Here is an 18335-nt window from a genome sequence, read left to right on the forward strand (position 1 = left end):
TCCTAAAGTTACATATGTAATTTTGCTTGTTTTTGAACATCATATAGTGAAATCAAATTGTCTACAGGCTTTTGTGTTTTGTTTCTTTTACTTAACAGTGTATTTGTGAGATCCATTCATGCTTCTTTGTATCCCTGTGGGTTGTTTTTATTACTGAATAGTTTTCCTGGGACTGGATATGCCTCAAATTGTTTATTTCCAGGTGAACATTTCATCTTCTGTTTCAGAAGAATGTATATTCTTCATTCATTATTATTATTATTCATGTATTATTATTCATGTATATGAATAATTTATATACTCGGGATACCAGTCCTCTGCTGGTTTAATCTGTTATATTTTCTCCCACTTCGTTGCTTTTCACTTATTTATGGTATGTTTTCTTGAACACAGTTTAATTCAAATGTAGTAAAATGTACTAGCCTTTTCTTTGGTGGGTTATACTTTTTGTATTTTATTTAAGAAGACTTCTCTTACCCAGAGATTATGAAGATATTCACCTACATTAGCTTTAAGGCTTTATAGTTTTTTCTTTCACTGTTAGGCCTTTAATTTTCCCATAATTGATTTTTGTATATTTTGTCCTAGCCCCATTTATTGAAAATTCCAGCGTTTTCCCATTACTTTGTAATGCCATCTCTGTTATATTTCAAAAATCATACAGGCATGGATCTGTTTTTTGGCTTTCTAGTCTGTTCCAATAGTATATTTTCCTATCTTTCTGTCAGTATAATACATTGTTTTAATTATTGCAGCTTTACGGGAAATGGTGATGTCACCCAGGGCAAATCCTCCCCTTAGTTCTTTTATCAAGGGTTATCTTGGGACTTCCCTGGTGGTCCAGTGGTTAAGACTCTGCACTTCTACTGCAGGGGTCGTGGGTCCGATCCCTGGTTGGGAAACTAGGATCCCATATGCTGAGTGGCATGGCCAAAAAAAGGGTATCTTGGCTCTCTGGGTCCTTTGTACTTCCCAAAGGGAAGGGTATAGGCTGAGTCCATATTTGTGTCTCTCTGTCTCTCCATACTCAAATTGGAAAAATATATTAAAAACTATTTTATGGATGAGGAAATTGAGACTCAAAAATATAACTTACTGAACAAGTTACATTTGTTGAACAAGTGAGGGAACTCACTCACCATCCCAGTCCCATAAAAAGAGCTGGGGAATGTTCCCTCTTTTTCTATTCCCTGAGTCTGTATAAGATTTTTTTTTTCCTAACAGTGTTTGATAGAACTTGTCAGCAAAGCTATTTGAACTTGAAGTTTTCTTTCTGAGAAGATTTTGACAACTTTTTCTTTTTTTAATCATCAGAAAGCTATTCAAGTTTCCTACTCTTAAACCTTGGTAATTTTGTAAGAATTTGTCCAATTTATCTAAATTTTCAAATTTGTTGGTATAAAGTTATTCATAATATTTTATTATTATTTCTTACTGTCTATAAAATCTATAGTAATATCCCTTTTTCATTTCTGCTATTGATTATTTGTGGCTTCCTTTTTTTTTTAACCACTCTCCCCTTTAAGTAGTAGTGAGTCAGAACCCCTCAGGCTTATGAACCACTTAAGCCTTTCAGATACCCCCTCTGCCCTTCCACATCAGATGTTTCTGCACAGATGATTCTGAGTATGTTGCCTGGGGACAAACAAGTTTCAGAAAGAATCAGCATGGGCCTTCTCCTTCATTCCCAACATTAAATGGTACCTACCTTATACCCATAATTATCATAGTTAAGCAAATTGAGGGTCATGGAGGTTAATAGGTCAAACCAAGGCGACACTACTAGTAAACACAGGAGCCCAAACTCTGCCACGCATTACTCTTTTTCTGTTTCTTTTCTTTTAAATCTGAGTTTTAACAGCCATTTACTAGCCCAAGTGTCCTCGGTGTGTAGCAAGTTACATATTTGAGTCTCAATTTCCTCATCCATAAAATAGTTTTTAATATATTTTTCCAATTTGAGTATGGAGAGACAGAGAGACACAAATATGGACTCAGCCTATACCCAGCAACTTCTGTTATATATAGAATGTATTTCCACATCAGTACTCTCATTCTTAATGGCTCTTAACGATTGCATGGTATTCATAGATCTTCAGGTTTGTTGAATGACTGAATAATTGTGAAAATCGATAAAGACCCCAAAGGCATCTTTCCTTGTAGTTATGATACAATGCATTCCTAGCCAGCCACATCACCCCACCTGACACCCATCCTTTCAATGTCTTCCCTTACCCCAAACCTAGAGCAGGGGCAGGGAACCAGCAGCTTCACAGAACTTGGTGCTAAGCAGATATGAGAAGCATCTTACTGTCCTCATCTACTCAGAACTAACCAACAGTGCCTGAGGTCTTCCTCAGGTCTTGTCCAGGCAGCCCTGGGAGAAAAGCTCTAATCAAAAACCTCTTATTTGCAACATAGTACTGGTTATTTTGACAAATTTACACCCTATTCTCTCCATCAGAAAAGAGTTTGTAGGCCACAGTCAGACACAAGCAGCAAGTCTCACTTGTTGAATAAAAAGCTCAGTATTACAAGCAGCACCTGTGAGTTTCTCCACCTTAATCCCCTCCTCTGCCACCTGGCTGCAGCTTCTAAATTTGAGGTAAGAGTGCCACTTACTGTTAGACTCATCACATTACAGTTTGAAACCAGTTCCTAAATGTTTTTTTTTTTTCAGTTCCTAAATCTTTGATTCTAAATGCCAAATGCAAAAGACTTAGCAGGAAAGGTACCAGTTAACCTTTGAAAGCTTACTAACTACCAGAAATTATGCTTAGTGCTTTGTAGCCACAATCTCACTTAGGCCCTAGAACAAACCTATAATTTTTATTTTGTGGTTATTAAGTGGTTTTGTGAAAACACTCCAGGGTTTAGAATCCAATCACGTAGATTAGAACCTCTGGCCAAATTCATTTGGCTGCCTGTTTTTTGTACAGTCCACAGGCTAAGAATTATTTTAACATGTTTAAATGATTGGGGAAAAAATCAAAATAATATTTCATAACATGAAAATTATTTAAATTCAGGTTTCAATGTCCATATCTAAAGCTGGAACACAGCCGCGCTCACTTGTTTACGTATATTCTATGGCTGCCTTTGTACCATATAAGAGAGTACTTATAATGCCTAAAATATTTACTAACTGGCTCTTTACAGAAAAAGTTTGTTGACTCCTAACCTAGATTCTAATCTGGAAACACCACCTGAGCAAACTACAAAACTGACCCCCACTTTCATAAAGTGGGGGTGATATCTACTAAGAGGGAGTTTTAGGAAGGTTAGTGCTATACGCACAGCATCTCCTTAAGATAGCAGCAGAATTCTGACAAAAATGCTTTAAAATGTTCAAAGGGAGCTCATAATCTCTGTCTACAAATCTCCTTCCTCAGTCCAGTAGCATGTAGTGTATAAGAGTATGGATTTTAGGGTCAAAATATCAGATTCCACTCGACTCCATTATTTATTACCTATGATTTATTAACTATATGATGCAGTAGAGAGGTGATAGAGTATGAAGGTTGAGTGCTTAGGCTTTGAAACTAGAATGTTTCAATCCTGGCTTTGCCACTCACAAGCTTGGTGACCTTGGGTAAATGACACCTCTCTGAGCCTCTGCTTCCTCATCTGTAACATAGGTGTAAGAATCATAATGATTTCAATGGGTTGTTTCGAGGATAAAAATGGCTTTTTGTACATAGTGATTAGAACAGTGCCAACAAAGTGCTAGCAGGCTGCCCCAAAATATGCTACGACGGCGTACTGAACTAAGAAATGGCCAGTGCAAGAGGGACACTCTGACCCCCACTTTGTTTCCCCCAAAGCAAAAAATAAACCTCTCCCATGAAAGGTGCACTCCCTGCAGTAAAGGTAAAAGGACACCCTTATTGCCCAAGAGAAGGAATTTGAGCCAAGAAGCCTATACAAACCTTGTTACTTCTTTACTACCCCAAGCCCAAATTGTTTAGATTCTTCACTAATTGAGCACCCAAAACCTAAGTTTCTTTGTCCTGTCAATTCCTCAGAAATTCAGTGTTTGTCTAAAGAATATAAATGCTTTGGTTACTTCTTAGGTCCCATTTCTATGAGACCTCCCTGTACAGGAATTAAAATGTCTCTTCTGTTAATTTGTCTTGCGTCAATTTTATTATTAGTCCAACCACAAGAACTCGAGAGGGGTAAAGGGGGAAACTTCCCTCTCTCCAACACTTCCCATCAGATTTAGGATATAACAAACTCCTTCCCTTGGCCTTCTAAGTCCTGTAACCTGACCTCCATCTGCTCCTCTAGCTCCAACCTCCTCGCTCCCTATGCTGCAGCCATAATAGCCTTTTCCCCCAAATCATGCCAATTTTTAATTGTCTCATGAGACACTTGAACTTGCTGTTTCCTGTGACCTCAGGACCCAGGACACGTCTTTTCTCTCAAATACAACACAGCACAGTTGAAATGGCCTTCCAACACCCTTAACAACTGTGAACATAGAAACATAACTTGAAAAGAGAAGATAATGTGGACAAGGCATTTTGAGCAGGAAATAGGAATATAATTGGAAGCAAGATTCTTCTGTTATAATGGCTGAATGGTTAAAGCAAGAACTTACACCTTCAAAAATTAACCTATTTGTTTTCCTGTTTATCTTTCTTCCATTTTCCTTCCCACTCCTCATACTCCCAGTAACTAAACCAGTATCAGGAATAGAGAGGACCACAATATCCACTAAATGAATGCAATGAATAAATGAACTTAAAGGGGGGATGGACCACCTCCCCCCACACACTGACATGCTGGGGTCCGTCAGATTCTTACGGAATCTGCCCCCAGCTGAATGGCCCAGTTGGAATCAGGTGTGCCGCTCCTAACTTCTCCCTCCAAACTGGTTCATTAGCCTTTCACCTTTTTTTTCTTTTCATTTTCGAGAGACACCTCCCAGAGAGTGGTGTAGAAAGACTTAACGCTTGGGAACCGTTGGCAGCAATGTTCTCCACCTGTACCATCAAAGAATTTAGTTTGTAGAGAATGAAGCTAACAGAAAAGCCAGAAAGGAGAGACAGAGCGTTCTGGATCAGGTTTGAGTCCCAGTTGCCCTAGAGACCCTCCCAGTCCTTCATGATTTGGATGTTTAACTTATGTAACACAGTATCCTTTCAACAAATTCATCTTTTGCTTAAACTAGTTCACTAGAGAGTACTGACTAATGTAATCCTCCTTTATCCTACTGCACAGTAGAGTCATCCACAGATTTCTTAAAACTAATACCAGGGCCCCAGTCCAGAACAATGAAACCAGAATACTGGTGGTCTGGGGCCCAGGCATTGGTAACCTCAGGAGTTGCCCAGGTTATTCTTCCAGATATTTCACTTTGAGAAATCAATCTATCAGGAATATTCATTATGACTGGGTGTGTAGAGATGTATTTTAATCCTCATAGACTGAATCTCTATATAAACTTTGAAATTTGTAACAACTATCAGACCACTAGTGCTCCTTCAACCCATTATAATAGCAGGAGTTCACGTCAGAATTCTTTAGAGTTGATGCCAGGTGCCACCCACAGACCTACAAGATCGGGTCCTCCCAAGATCAGAATTTAAGATTCCACGTGAAATTTTAATCTCTTAATCCTTCTCTCCAACAAACACACATTATAAACAAATGATGTCGTGATTCTCTTAAGGATGTGATAATGTGATTCAGTTAGTTTTTTCCATGCAAGGATTTGTAAGGCAGCCAAAAATTGGTTTTGTACCTCTTAGCCCAGCACCCTCCTCAAGGTTGTAAAAAGGCTGAGGTCTCCTTTACAAAGGAGATTCCTTTGGAGAGTCACTCAAGTGTTGAGCAATGTCCACCTTGCCTCGCCACTGGGAGATGAGGGGGTTCCCCTCCCCCTTTAATTTAAGCTTAAGAGAGTCTCGACTGTGTCTCCTGAAGTCTCTGGAGTCCAAAAATCTATACCAAACACATATCAGGAAAAAACAAATGAGACTTGCCAACTAAGTGCCTAATAGAGGGGTTGTCTACTTGGAAACAGCCTACACTCCCCAGATTTTTAAAGAAAAGGATGCATGAATGTTTCACATATAGAACTGGTCTGTGGCCACTTTAAACTGGACTTTGCCAGCTTATCTGGGAAAAGGACTTACCATTATCAGTGATTCTTAATCTTGAGCCTGCATGGGAATCACCTGAGGGCTCTTTAAACCACAGCTTGTGGAGCCCCACCCCTAGAGTTCGATTTAGTATGTCTGGGGTGCACCTGAGAATGTGCATTTCTAACCAGTCCCCAAGTGATACCAATGCTGCTGGTCCAGGACTACACTTTGAGAACCACTGGCCTTTATTAAGAGAAAGGCTGGCAGCCACCCTCAGATACAAGGCAGACTCTCCATCAAGATTTTGCCGGAAGAGAGGCTGGAGAACAGAAAAGAGAAGAAGGTGCAGAAATGAAATCTCAGTGCTCAAAACAGGTTGACTTCTTATTCACGTGGTGAAGTCACATCAGTGGGGGTGGGGATGGGGACTGGGAGAGGGTAGAGTTAATGAAAGGAGGGCCTAGTCTTCAGGCTTTCAAGGACCTGAAATGATTGAACTTTTGCCATCTTCAAGTGGCTTCCAAAGTTTTCCTGGGTGTGACCATCAAACCAGCAGATAAGAAGAGAAATTTTTATGGGGCAGGCCTGGATTTTTACACCACATTCCACTGCTAAGAACTGTCACATGGCCTCACAGAGATGCAAGAGGAATGGGGGGAACATAGTCCCTAGCAGGGCAGCATATCTCAGGCGAGCAATAATCTCTGGTGGACATCCAGCAGTCTCTGCCACCAAACCCCCTTCCCAGGGCAGGCTTCCAGCCTTAAGCAAGTCTGAGTTTAGGAAATGTATAGGTAATTACACAGACATTTTAATTATTAAAATGAATGTGACTAAAAGTGATCAAAGGACTTCTTAGTGACTGGAAAGAAGTTCTGGGACCCATCCAGGATAGGGACAAGAGGCTGAGACAGAGTGTTTGCAGGAGCAGCCAAGAGGAAAAAAAAAAAAACTGCTGTTTTATAACTCTCCAGGGTTCCTCTCTTTTAACATGTTACACTATTCTTTTTTAGAGATTAACCAAATTTTTAAGTGAAATAAATCTAAGGATTTCATAATTTCATATTTATAAAGTTTGATATCCTTTATTATCTATCATTCTTAAAGCAAATGACAAATCTACTTTTCAGGGATGAAAACCTACTATTACTGAGGATATCTTCAAAGTTTACTGTAACTCCGAAAACAGGGATGTTCCACACACTAGCGGCAAACACTGCTTTTGAAGGTGATTGCTCAATGTAGGCACACTCATTTACCTAGGCTTGCCATAAAGTGAAATGCCATAAACTGCCTGTGACGTCTAACAACTGAGAAAGTTGGAGAGTCAAGCTGCTTGCAAGACTTCTAGTGCTATCTCTTTTGAGACTCTCTAAAAGTGAATTAACTAATATATATGCTATTTACTGAAACGAAAAAAAAAAAAGAAAAAAAAGGAACATCCTTCACGGTCTTTCATTCATTTCATCAATTAGGACACACAAAGCAGCATCTTTCTCTATAATCTGATCTCTCCTATGACCTGAATTTGCTCTTTGTTGTTCATCCTGTCCAGCACAATTGTTGCTATCATCAGCATCCATTGGTTCAGTTTTTACTCTCAGCCCTGTTTCCGAATGGGGCAAATCATCAGGCAAAGAAGCCAAGCAATTCTGAATCATCTCAATGACTCGTTCCAGATGCTTTTGAAATCTCTCAGCTGTCTCAAGGCGTTGACGTTTCTGCACCTCCATCATGACTCTCAAGGTCTCTCTTGCTTGGTGGGGTCGGTATTCATTTATGAGATGATGCACATGTACAAAAAGCAGCTTAAGATCTTCTAGCTTCTCTTCTCGTTTTATACTCCCAGGGCTCCTTATCAAGATATCTAAGAGGTCTAAGAAATTAATAAGGATAGACATATTGAGTTTTCTCAGTTCTTTCTTGTGATCAAACTGCATAGGATGAAGCCGTTCGATACCCTGACTTTCTAAAGGGCGGATGATAAGATCATCACACTGGAACTGGTTGCCGAACATCATATAACTGTCCTTTATTGGAGGTGGAGGCTTGGGAGCGAGGCCTTCCTGAATATTTTCATCTGTATACTCCTTGATGTACTGCATCGGAGGGGGTGGGAGGGCGCTTACTTGCTGTGGCTCACCCATTGTGGAAGATCAAGAACCTACAGAAATGGACCATCAGACAAAAAATAAGAAAAAAAAAATCACACACACACACACACAGAAATAGACGAAAGATTGAGAGTGGAGCTACAACACAAACCTGTCACATTCAGCGATTAATGACAGAACATTTTCCCTTTTCTCCCCTGGCAGTTTGGCGTCCAGGACAAAATGATCTCCCTAGTCTCCAAAACTAACACTTACAACAGGGAAAGGCTGCATCCTTTTCTAATTAGCAATATATACTCAATCATCGTATTTTTCCTGCTCTACTTAATACTTTCATTGGCACAAAAAAAGTACTGTAGTATACAGTTGACCCCTGAGCAACACAGATTTGAACTTGCACGGGTCCACTTACATGTGGATTTTTTTCAATAGTAAATACTAGAGTACTACAAGATCCATGGTTGGTTGAATCCTCAGATGCAGAACCGCAAATATGAAGGAACTGCAGATACGAAAGGCCAACTCTAAGTTATACTCAGATTTTCAACTGCACAGAGGGTGGGCGCCCCTAACCTCCCAGTTGTTCAAGGATCAACTGTATTTTCATCTATAAATTAAATCATCTGGATTCCACACCCCTCACCAGTTATGCCTCCCTTCTCTACCCTCCCTACAGCCAAACTACACATGCTGTCTTCCCATCTCACGTTACAATCACTCGTTTTATATTATAGATTGATCTCCAAAAGCAAACACTTATAACTCTAAGGAACACTCTGACAAAATTAAAATTACTATATTCCAGACAAACTCACATCATCTGAGCTTCTGTGATCCAATTCCATTCCCTTTTTTCCTACAATATACTCTACAATTTTTTATAGACACATTAACTTTTCTACATCTACTACAGAAATTTCAAATTCAACTATACCTTCAATAGCCACAATAACCTCCATCTACTCCATCTGAAGCTTAGGTATATCATAAAATGAGAATATCCCGAGTGCTCACTTAGATGGATCTTACCAGATTTTCAAGATATAACATAACACCATCCAACATGAGAGATAGCAAGTAATATACTGGAGGCAATTTTATACTTGGAATTTGTGAGGTAATGAGGGCAGCTGTGGGGCAGCCCTGAGTTTCCACCAACCCACAGCAGTGAACTGGCTGCTGCTGAGAATCAATCTGTCAGTGGCCATGGGCATGATGAGTTACTCTAACTGTTATCAACCCACACTTCACTGTTTCACTAGCCTTCTGCATATTCATTTTTGTCACTATCCGATCTGGCGTCAACCTCCTACCTCCACAAAAACTGCTCATCACGGGCACCAACAACCACCACATGACCAAATCCAATGGACATTTTTCTAAGCTGATCTTAATCTCTCAGCAGCGTTTTCTTCCTTTTCAACACACTCCCCTTCTCCCTCAGCTTCTGTGATGCTACATTTACGTCTTCCTCCTACCACACTGGCCGCTGCCTCTCAGTCTCCTTTACTGCCCCTCCTTCTCTAGCCAAATTTTAATGTTGGCATGCCTCAGAGACTCACAAACTCAAAAGCCAAAGGGAAAAGGCAGGCAACATAAAGTGTGAAGGAGAACTGAGCATCTCCAAGCCAGACCTCAAAGCCTCCAGCCACTAGCATTCATGTGCGAATGAAGATTCATTGTTCCTTGGTCTTGAGTTTTCAAGTAAGGGCAAAAAAATCCAGATTTTTATGTGAAATTTCTCAACTTTTAAAAATACTGGCAATTAATTCCAGAAATTATCAAATACTGTGAGGTCAAAAAGGATTTATCTCCAACAATCTTTGTGATCTGCTGGCCACTAGTTTCAGGCCTTTGTTTTATGTTCTCCCTGGGATGATCTCAGTCAATTCCATAGCTTTTAATACCATTTCTATCGGTGGTTCTCAACCAGGTGTCATTTTGCCAAACAGAAGATATATGCAAGGTCTGGAGACACCTTTAGTTGCCAAAACCAGGGAGGGGGTGCTACTGGCTTCTAATGGGTAGAGGCTGGGGATGCTATAAACATACAATGCACAGCAACAAAGAATTATCCAGCCCAAAATGTCAATATATTGTGCCAAAGTGGAGAAACCCTGGTCTATATTTATGACTCTTGACTTTTTAATTTAAGTATACTTCATTTACAATATTGTGTTAGTTTCAGGTGTACAGCAAAGTGATTCAGTTATTTTTTTCAGATTATATTCCATTATAGGTTATTACAAGATATTGAATATAATTCCCTGTGCTATACAGTAAATCCTTGTTGCTTATCTATTTTATGTATAGTAGTTTGTCCGTTAATCCCATACTCCTAATTTGCCCCTCTCTCTCTCCCTCTCCCCTTTGGCAACCATAAGTTTGTTTTCTGTCTGTGAGTCTGTTTTGTACATAGATTCATTTGTATTATTTTTAGATTCCATATATAAGTGATATTTGTCTTTCTTTTCTTGACTCTTGACTTTTTACCTCCAGTCCAGACTGCGTCTGGGCTGCTCCTGGATGTCTCACAGGGCATTCAAACTTTAAAAAAAAGTTCTTTTGAGTCCATCTACCATAAATACACACACCCTAAACCTGTTCCTCTCATAGCTTCTACTCTTTCCTGTTTCAGTAAAATGTCGCCATTATCCACCTAGTATTTCAAGCCAGAAACCTAAAGGTTATCTTAATCCTCCTTTTTTTTTTAAATTAATTAATTTATTTATTTTTATGGCTGTGTTGGGTCTTCGTTTCTGTGCCAGGGCTTTCTCTAGTTGCGGCAAGCGGGGGCCACTCTTCATCGCAGTGCGCGGGCCTCTCACTATCGCGGCCTCTCTTGTTGCGGAGCACAGGCTCCAGACGCGCAGGCTCAGTAGTTGTGGCTCACGGGCCTAGTTGCTCCGCGGCACGTGGGATCTTCCCAGACCAGGGCTCGAACCTGTGTCCCCTGCATTGGCAGGCAGACTCTCAACCACTGCGCCACCAGGGAAGCCCAATCCTCCTTCTTTACCAATCTCCTCTCCTCACCATCACTGCCAAATTTATCAAGTCCCAAAACTTCACTATATCGCTATCTCAAATTCATCAGTTCTGATCAAGACACCATTCCCTCTTACCTGGAATACAATGGCTTCCCAGGGATCTTTTTGATTTCACTACAGTTCTTCTATATAATAGCCAGCCTAATTCTCATACCACATTCCTTCCCCCTTATATCCTAGCATGTTGTCTTCTAGTATTTGTTAGTAGCTCCATTCATTTCAAGAAGGCTTCAAATCAATGGGAATTTGGAAGTAGGTACAAACATCTTTAATGTTTATTTACTCTTTCAAATATTTACTGTTTGTCTAATATATGACAATGATGATTATAATGACAGATAACACTTGAGTGCATAGTATGTGCCAGACACTGTGCTAAATACTTTTCTCATGGTTGCGAGAAATCTGAGAAAAGAAAGGTGCCCTTTCCATTTCAGAGATGAGATCACCGTGGCTCACAAAAGTTGATCCACTTGCGTAAAGTCACAGAGTAAAGGAAGGAGCCAGAGCCTAAAGATCTCAAACACTACATCACACTGTCTTTCAAGGATAAACATGGCCTCCATCCTTGCGCTGCTTACAATCTATAAAGGAAAACAGACAAATAGCTAACTACACGTTTTAAGGTTACTACAAAAGACCAACAGATCTGACTACCAAAGATAAATCTAAAAATTCCATATAGGAAAATATATCATAAGCAAAATTAAAAGACAATCCCATTTTTCTGGGAGAAGAATGTCTGCAAGCTAACAAGGACAAATATTAGAAATTTAATTTTGATTTTTAAAAAACATATTTTCTGATTCCATCCCCGCAAGAAAAGCACTATGACTTCAGCAGTTGCCTGTCTTATTCACAACTCTACCTCCAGCACCTTAAACAATGCCTAGAAGGTGCTAAATCCTCAATAAAGATCCACTGAGTTTTTTTTTAAACCTATATATTTTTTAAAAATAATAGAAAAATAGGCAAAAGATGATGAGAAAAATGCAAATGCTGAATAAAGGCAGGAAAATATTCAGACAGACACACTATTAAAAGCAAATTTTAAAAAGGATTCTTTTCATCTAACAGACTATCAAGATTTCACATACTCTGTCATCTGACAAATGTTAGAACACCTTCTACGTGGCAGGCCCTGGATTCCAGCACAGGTCACACTCTCCCTCCTCTCAGTTTCTTCAGAGTGGCCATCCCAATTTTAGAGGCAGGCTCTTAGCTCCTCTGGCCCTGCAGGGAAGCCTACTGCGGGGGAAAGCGTCCATTCCCCTCGGCTCTCACAGAAGCCACCATGACGGCCACCACATGACACTCTCAGGTGGCAGGCCAGCACCGCCAAGAGCATATGCGGAATCCTCAGACACAACTAATAGGAAAGGAGACGAATATATTTATTTGGAATTTGACGTGACAGTATCAAAAATTTTAATGCTGATATTCTTTGACCCAACAATTCTTTTTTTTTAATTTTTATTTTATACTGGAGTATAGTTGATTAACAAAGTTGTGTGACCCAACAATTCTATTTCTAGAAATTTATCCTACAAAAATATTGGTACAAGTACACAAAAGTGTGTTTAAGGATGTTTAATGCAGCACTGTTTGAAAAGAGCAGGAAAAGCTGGAAACAGCCCATAACTTCATCAATATGAGAGCTGGATAAAATGTCTCTATATACACACAACACAGCCATTAAGAAAAAACGGGTGAAAGCGCATGGGATGGAGGGTTATCAATACTGTGTACCATTTCATTTATTTACAACACACTTATGAGTTGCAGATAGTTATAACCAACTTTTTAAAACTTCCAAAAACATCAATTCGGACTTATAGAAAAGCTGTATAAAAAGCATAGAGAATATCCCATATTCTTCACTCAGATTCTCCAAATGTTAACATTTTCCCTCATTTGCCTTATTGGTCTCTCATCTCTGTACCCGCAAATACTTCAGTGGGTATCCCCCAAATAAGAATGTTCTCTTATAACCACATAATTACCAAAATCAGAGAATTAGCAGTGATCTGGTACTTCAAAATAAATTTCAGACAGCCCAGGTTTCACCCCACTCAAGCTTTTTTAGATTGGAAGCCCAGTTTTGGGCCTCCCAGCACCATGTGTAATCCCCTACTTTAGCTGCCAATCCCCAACGGGCAAGTAAGTGACAGGTACCATTGTTTCACATTCTCTCTAACTTAATCTTCAAACCAATTCTATGAGTTAAGTACTATTTTCAATTTCATTTTAGAGATGAGGATCCCAAGTCTGTCTCACCAACGGGAAGTGTCCGCAACCAGATCAAAAGTCTAGTAAATGGCACAGCAGGAATTCTTAACCTTGGTTCTTGTACACAGTACAAGTTCCCTTAAGTCAGTAAACTATGAAGCATCTAACAGTACAAAAGGAAACTGACGTATTACAGAAATCCTGTTTATCTCCCTATCACTTCTCTAGACTAAACTTGTCAAAGGCGATGGAGGTTTTTAGTAATACAAGCGCCAGGCATCGTAGCTGGTTATCAGACTCAAGATCCACCTTCTAGTGTTTGTTCCGTTCTGCGGTATTTCACCAAAAAAAAAGAAAGGTATTCTAGGGTCCCATCCCCAGACTTTTGACTCGTTTTGTCTACTGTGAATGGGGCCGCTGGAATGTTGTTTTTAAAACCTCTCCAGATGATCTAATGATTAGGCTTGGCATCTACCTCCTTCCCCGCCTCCCATTAATTCTTCTGATTTCAGGACTGCTCCCTGAGGAGGAAGAGCAAGGCTGGTTATCCCGCAAGGCTGGAGAGGCCAGGAGACTCGCCGAGCCCACCCACCTTAACAAACCAGCCGCGAGGGACTAGAACTGAGGTCTGCCAACCTCCGGCCGGGCTCGGCCTCCCCACTCGAAGGAAGCTCAGAGCCCGCCGCAAGGAAGGCACCTTCCGCCGAGCGGTTCACCCCGGGGCTCCGCGAGCGGCGGGGAGGCCGCGCTCCCCGAGGGACGCGGGAAAGGAAAGCGGGCGAGCGTACCCTGCACCACGCCTCCCCCCATTCCCAGCCCGCCCGGAGGAAGTCGCGGGGTCCGGAAGAAGAAATGCACACTGAACGGAGCACCAAACCGTCGCCGCCCACTCACCTCAGCCCCGGGTTTACACTGGTAGCTGCCTTCGCCACCGCCGCCGAGACCCAACTTCCTACCTCCTCTTCCAGGAAGAAGCCTCCGACGCTGTCCCTTGATTGGCTGAAAGGCCTGTCCTTTAACCGGGGCTCTAGTCCCGCCTCTGACCGCTGGCTTGCTATTGCGCCTGCGCACAGCCCCCCACCCCCACCGACCTCGCGCCGCCTGCCTACTTCCGGCAGTTTGGCTGCGGCTGCGGGGGGGTTTGCAGTCGCCGAGGCTTTATGTACTTTGTATCAATAAAAGCAGCAGCTGGTAGCTCGTTCCTTTCTGTTTCTTTTTTTTTTTTCAACGCTTAAGATTGAGGCATCCATACGTCTTACGTAAACGTTAGACAATACAGTAAGCAGATATTTTTAGAAATGATATCGACTGTAGCCCCACTGTCAAAAATAACATTTAAAAATATGAGGTTGGACTCTATATGCTGTTTAAGTATTTTGTAATCTGGAAATACTTGTGAACATGATTGAGAATCAATAATATATTCTTAATTTGCATTTTTTCACCATCTGTTCACTTTTATTTTCATTTACGAATTCAGATTCTATTTCCAGGCAACAAATTAACAAATGTTAAAAAAAAAAAAAAAGTACACAAGTCTTTTGGAGGTTATTTTCGTAAGAAATGTTACGCATTTCTAAATTTGTGGGAATCTTCCAAGAGCGTGTTGCGCTTACAAAAATAAGGTTGTTATTCTGATAAACATTCTCAACTTTAATTCTTTAAGATTATTTGATTTTATTTTTTTAAACTAATTACGGAGAGTTCCCAAACATACACAAAAGTAGAGAGAATAGTGTATTCATCACCCAACTTCAACAATTATCTACCGATAGACATTATTTCAATTCAGCAAGCATTTCTAAAAAGTAAGGACTCATTTTGTTTGTTCGTGGAACCAGAGAACCATTGTCTCATTTTAAAATAAATTAATAACTATTTAATATCATCAAAATCAAGTCAATATTTGTATACCAATTATCTGAGGATCCGATAACGTCCCCCCCTTTGTAACTGGATGATGTATCATTTAATTATCTTTTAATCTATAGTTTCCTTCCTCCACCTCAATCCCCACTCCCCCACCCCCCATCAGTTTATTTGTTGAAGAACTCTGTTCACTCTTGAGCATACCCCAATCAGGCTTTTCTCTGTTCACTGAGACCAATGTGACGTACACTGTGACCTCCAATGGGCATTCTTAGTACTCATCTTATTCTACTCTCAGCAGCATTTGACACATTTGATCTTTTGAATTGCCCCAGGGCTCAGTTATCAGTTCTTAGTGGGATGTCATCCAGGTGGTAATACCCAGATGATATCCAGGCCCTGGCAACACCCTCTCCTTTCACTCAGACCCTCTTATCCCACATCTTTATTCAATTGCAAATGCTCAAATCTAAAGGTTCACCTTTACTCCTCTTTCTCCCGTACTCCATTCAAAACTACCATACCGGCCTTTTGTATTACTTCTATTTGGAAATAAGTAAAAGTCCTAAATATAATTAATTTTCACCATCCCCACTGCCTCAGTCCTAGTGCATGCCACCTTAATCTCCCCTGGACTTCTGAAATAGCCTAAATAGTTTCCTTGCTTCCACTTTTGTCCTTCCTTAGCCTATTTACCACACTGTCTTAAAATATAAGACAGATCTGAACAACCCAATCAAAAAATGGGTGGAAGACCTAAATAGACATTTCTCCAAAGAAGACATACAGATGGCCAAGAAGCACTTGAAAAGATTCTCAACATCACTAATTATTAGTGAAATGAAAATCAAAACTACAGTGCGGTATAACCTCACACTGGTCAGAATGGCCATCATCAAAAAAATCTACAAACAGTATATGCTGGAGAGGCTGTGGAGAAAAGGGAACCCTCTTACACTGTTGGTGGGAAGGCAAATTGATTAAGCCACTATGGAGAACACTATGGAGGTTCCTTAAAAAACTAAAAATTGAACTACCATATGACCCAGCAATCCCACTCCTGGGCATATACCCTGAGAAAACCATAATTCAAAAACACACATGCACCCCAATGTTCATTGCAGCACTATTTACAATAGCCAGGACATGGAAGCAACCTAAATGTCCACTGACAGATGAATAGATAAAGAAGATGTGGTACATATATAGAATGCAGTATTACTCAGGGTAATTTGTAGAGACGTGGATGGACCTAGAGACTGTCATACAGGGTGAAGTAAGTCAGAAAGAGAAGAACAAATATCGTATAATAACGCATATATGTGGAATCTAGAAAAATGGTACAGATGAACCTATTCGCAAAGCAGAAGTAGAGACACAGATGTAGAGAACAAAAGTATGGACACCATGGAGGGAAAGGTGGGGTGGGATGAATTGGGAGATTGGGATCAACATATATACACTACTATGTGTAAAATAGATAACTAATGAGAACCTACTGTATAGCACAGGGAACTCTACTCAATGCTCTGTGGTGACCTAAATGGGAAGGAAATCCAAAAAAAAGGTGATACATGTATACATATAGCTGATTCACTTCGCTGTACAGCAGAAACTTACACAACACTGTAAAGCAACTATACCCCAATTAAAAAAAAAAATCTAACCACTCTATTCAAAGCTCTCCAAGGTTTTCCATCACATTTATAATAAAACCTAATGTCCTCACCATGGCCTATATAAGGCACTACAAAATCTAGTCCTTGGCTACTTCTCCAATAATATTTCCTACCATTTTTTTCCATGCTCAGTCTTCTCTGGCTACAGGATTTATTTCTTTCCCTCGAAATTTTCAAGCCTACTTCTGCCTTAGACCCATTGCATTTGCCTGGAACTCTCTTTCCACAGATATTCACATGCCTCACCTCCTCACTTCATACAGGTCTCTGGTCAAATGTGACCTTGTCAGAGAGGTCTTCTGTGGTCACTCTATATAAAGTGGCATGCCCCAGTCATTCTCTTGGGGAATGTCCCCAATCCCCTTACTATGCATTATCCTTCCTTCATAGAACGTGTTATCATCTGATATCATATTATGTAGTTGATTTATTTTCATTGTCTTTCTTCCCCATTAAAATACAAGATTCATGAGCAGAGGGCCTTTGTTTCATTCACTGCTACATCCTCAGCACCTAGAACAGTACCTGAAATTGGCAAGTACTCCATGCACATCTATTGAATAAGTAACAAAATGAATACTGAATAATCAGCATTTTCAAATGAATTCACAGTGTGACACTGATGGATAAACCAGGGTATATTTAGCCAAAACCGTTGAGTGAAATTATCTTCCTCCCAACTTTGCTATTGTGAATACATTGGATGAGCATCCTGGTTCCTGGTGCACGTGTATATGTTTGTAATTTTCTCCTTGATATAAATTTCTAGAAATGGAATTTTGGACCCAAATTTTCAGTGTTTTAGTTAGTGGCAGGATCAAGGCTAGAATTTGGGACTCTTGACTCTCAGTCTAGTGTTCTTTACAATAATCTACAAATGAACAATGGTATGAAATTCACATCATGGGAGGGACTAGTGAAAATACGGTGTGTAATAAACATTTGTTTAGGTGGCTCTACTTCCAGAATCTGAATAGGAAGTTTATTCCTTAAAGATGCCTTCTCTAGGGACTTCTCTGGCAGTCCAGTGGTTAAGACTCCACGCTTCCACGGCAGCGGGCACAGGTTCGATCCCTGGTTGAGGAACTAAGATCCTACATCCCATCTGCTGCATGGCGTGGCCAAAAAAAAAAAAAAAAAAAAAAAATGTCTTCTCTAGTTTAACAAGGACTACATCCATTCAACAAATCTTTATTGCATCTGCTGTGCCAGAGACTGCTCTAGATGGTAAAAATGACAGACAAAAGCCTTGCCTTCTAATGGAGAGACACAGACAACAACATGCAAGCAAATAAGAATTTCAAA

At 40.2% G+C, this 18335-nt stretch overlaps 1 protein-coding gene across 3 annotated transcripts in view; it reads right to left on the bottom strand.

Moving 5' to 3' along the window:
- Positions 1-7150: 7150 nt before the first annotated feature.
- The window catches only part of MED7 (mediator complex subunit 7), a 117682-nt gene continuing 106497 nt past the window's right edge, over positions 7151-18335 (bottom strand). The window contains exons 1-2 of one of the 3 annotated variants that reach the window (XM_059917593.1): positions 14377-14460; positions 7151-8256 (exon numbers count right to left, since the gene is read on the bottom strand). In XM_059917593.1, the coding sequence (XP_059773576.1) occupies positions 7538-8239 (702 nt within the window). In that variant the 5' untranslated portion in view covers positions 8240-8256; positions 14377-14460 and the 3' untranslated portion in view covers positions 7151-7537. Of the gene's footprint in view, positions 8257-14074; positions 14260-14376; positions 14461-18335 lie in introns of those variants that run through there. The other 2 variants (XM_059917596.1, XM_059917594.1) reach the window with 2 other exon arrangements.

Source organism: Balaenoptera ricei, chromosome 3 (genome assembly GCF_028023285.1).
Source record: "Balaenoptera ricei isolate mBalRic1 chromosome 3, mBalRic1.hap2, whole genome shotgun sequence".
In the NCBI taxonomy this organism is placed as follows: domain Eukaryota; kingdom Metazoa; phylum Chordata; class Mammalia; order Artiodactyla; family Balaenopteridae; genus Balaenoptera; species Balaenoptera ricei.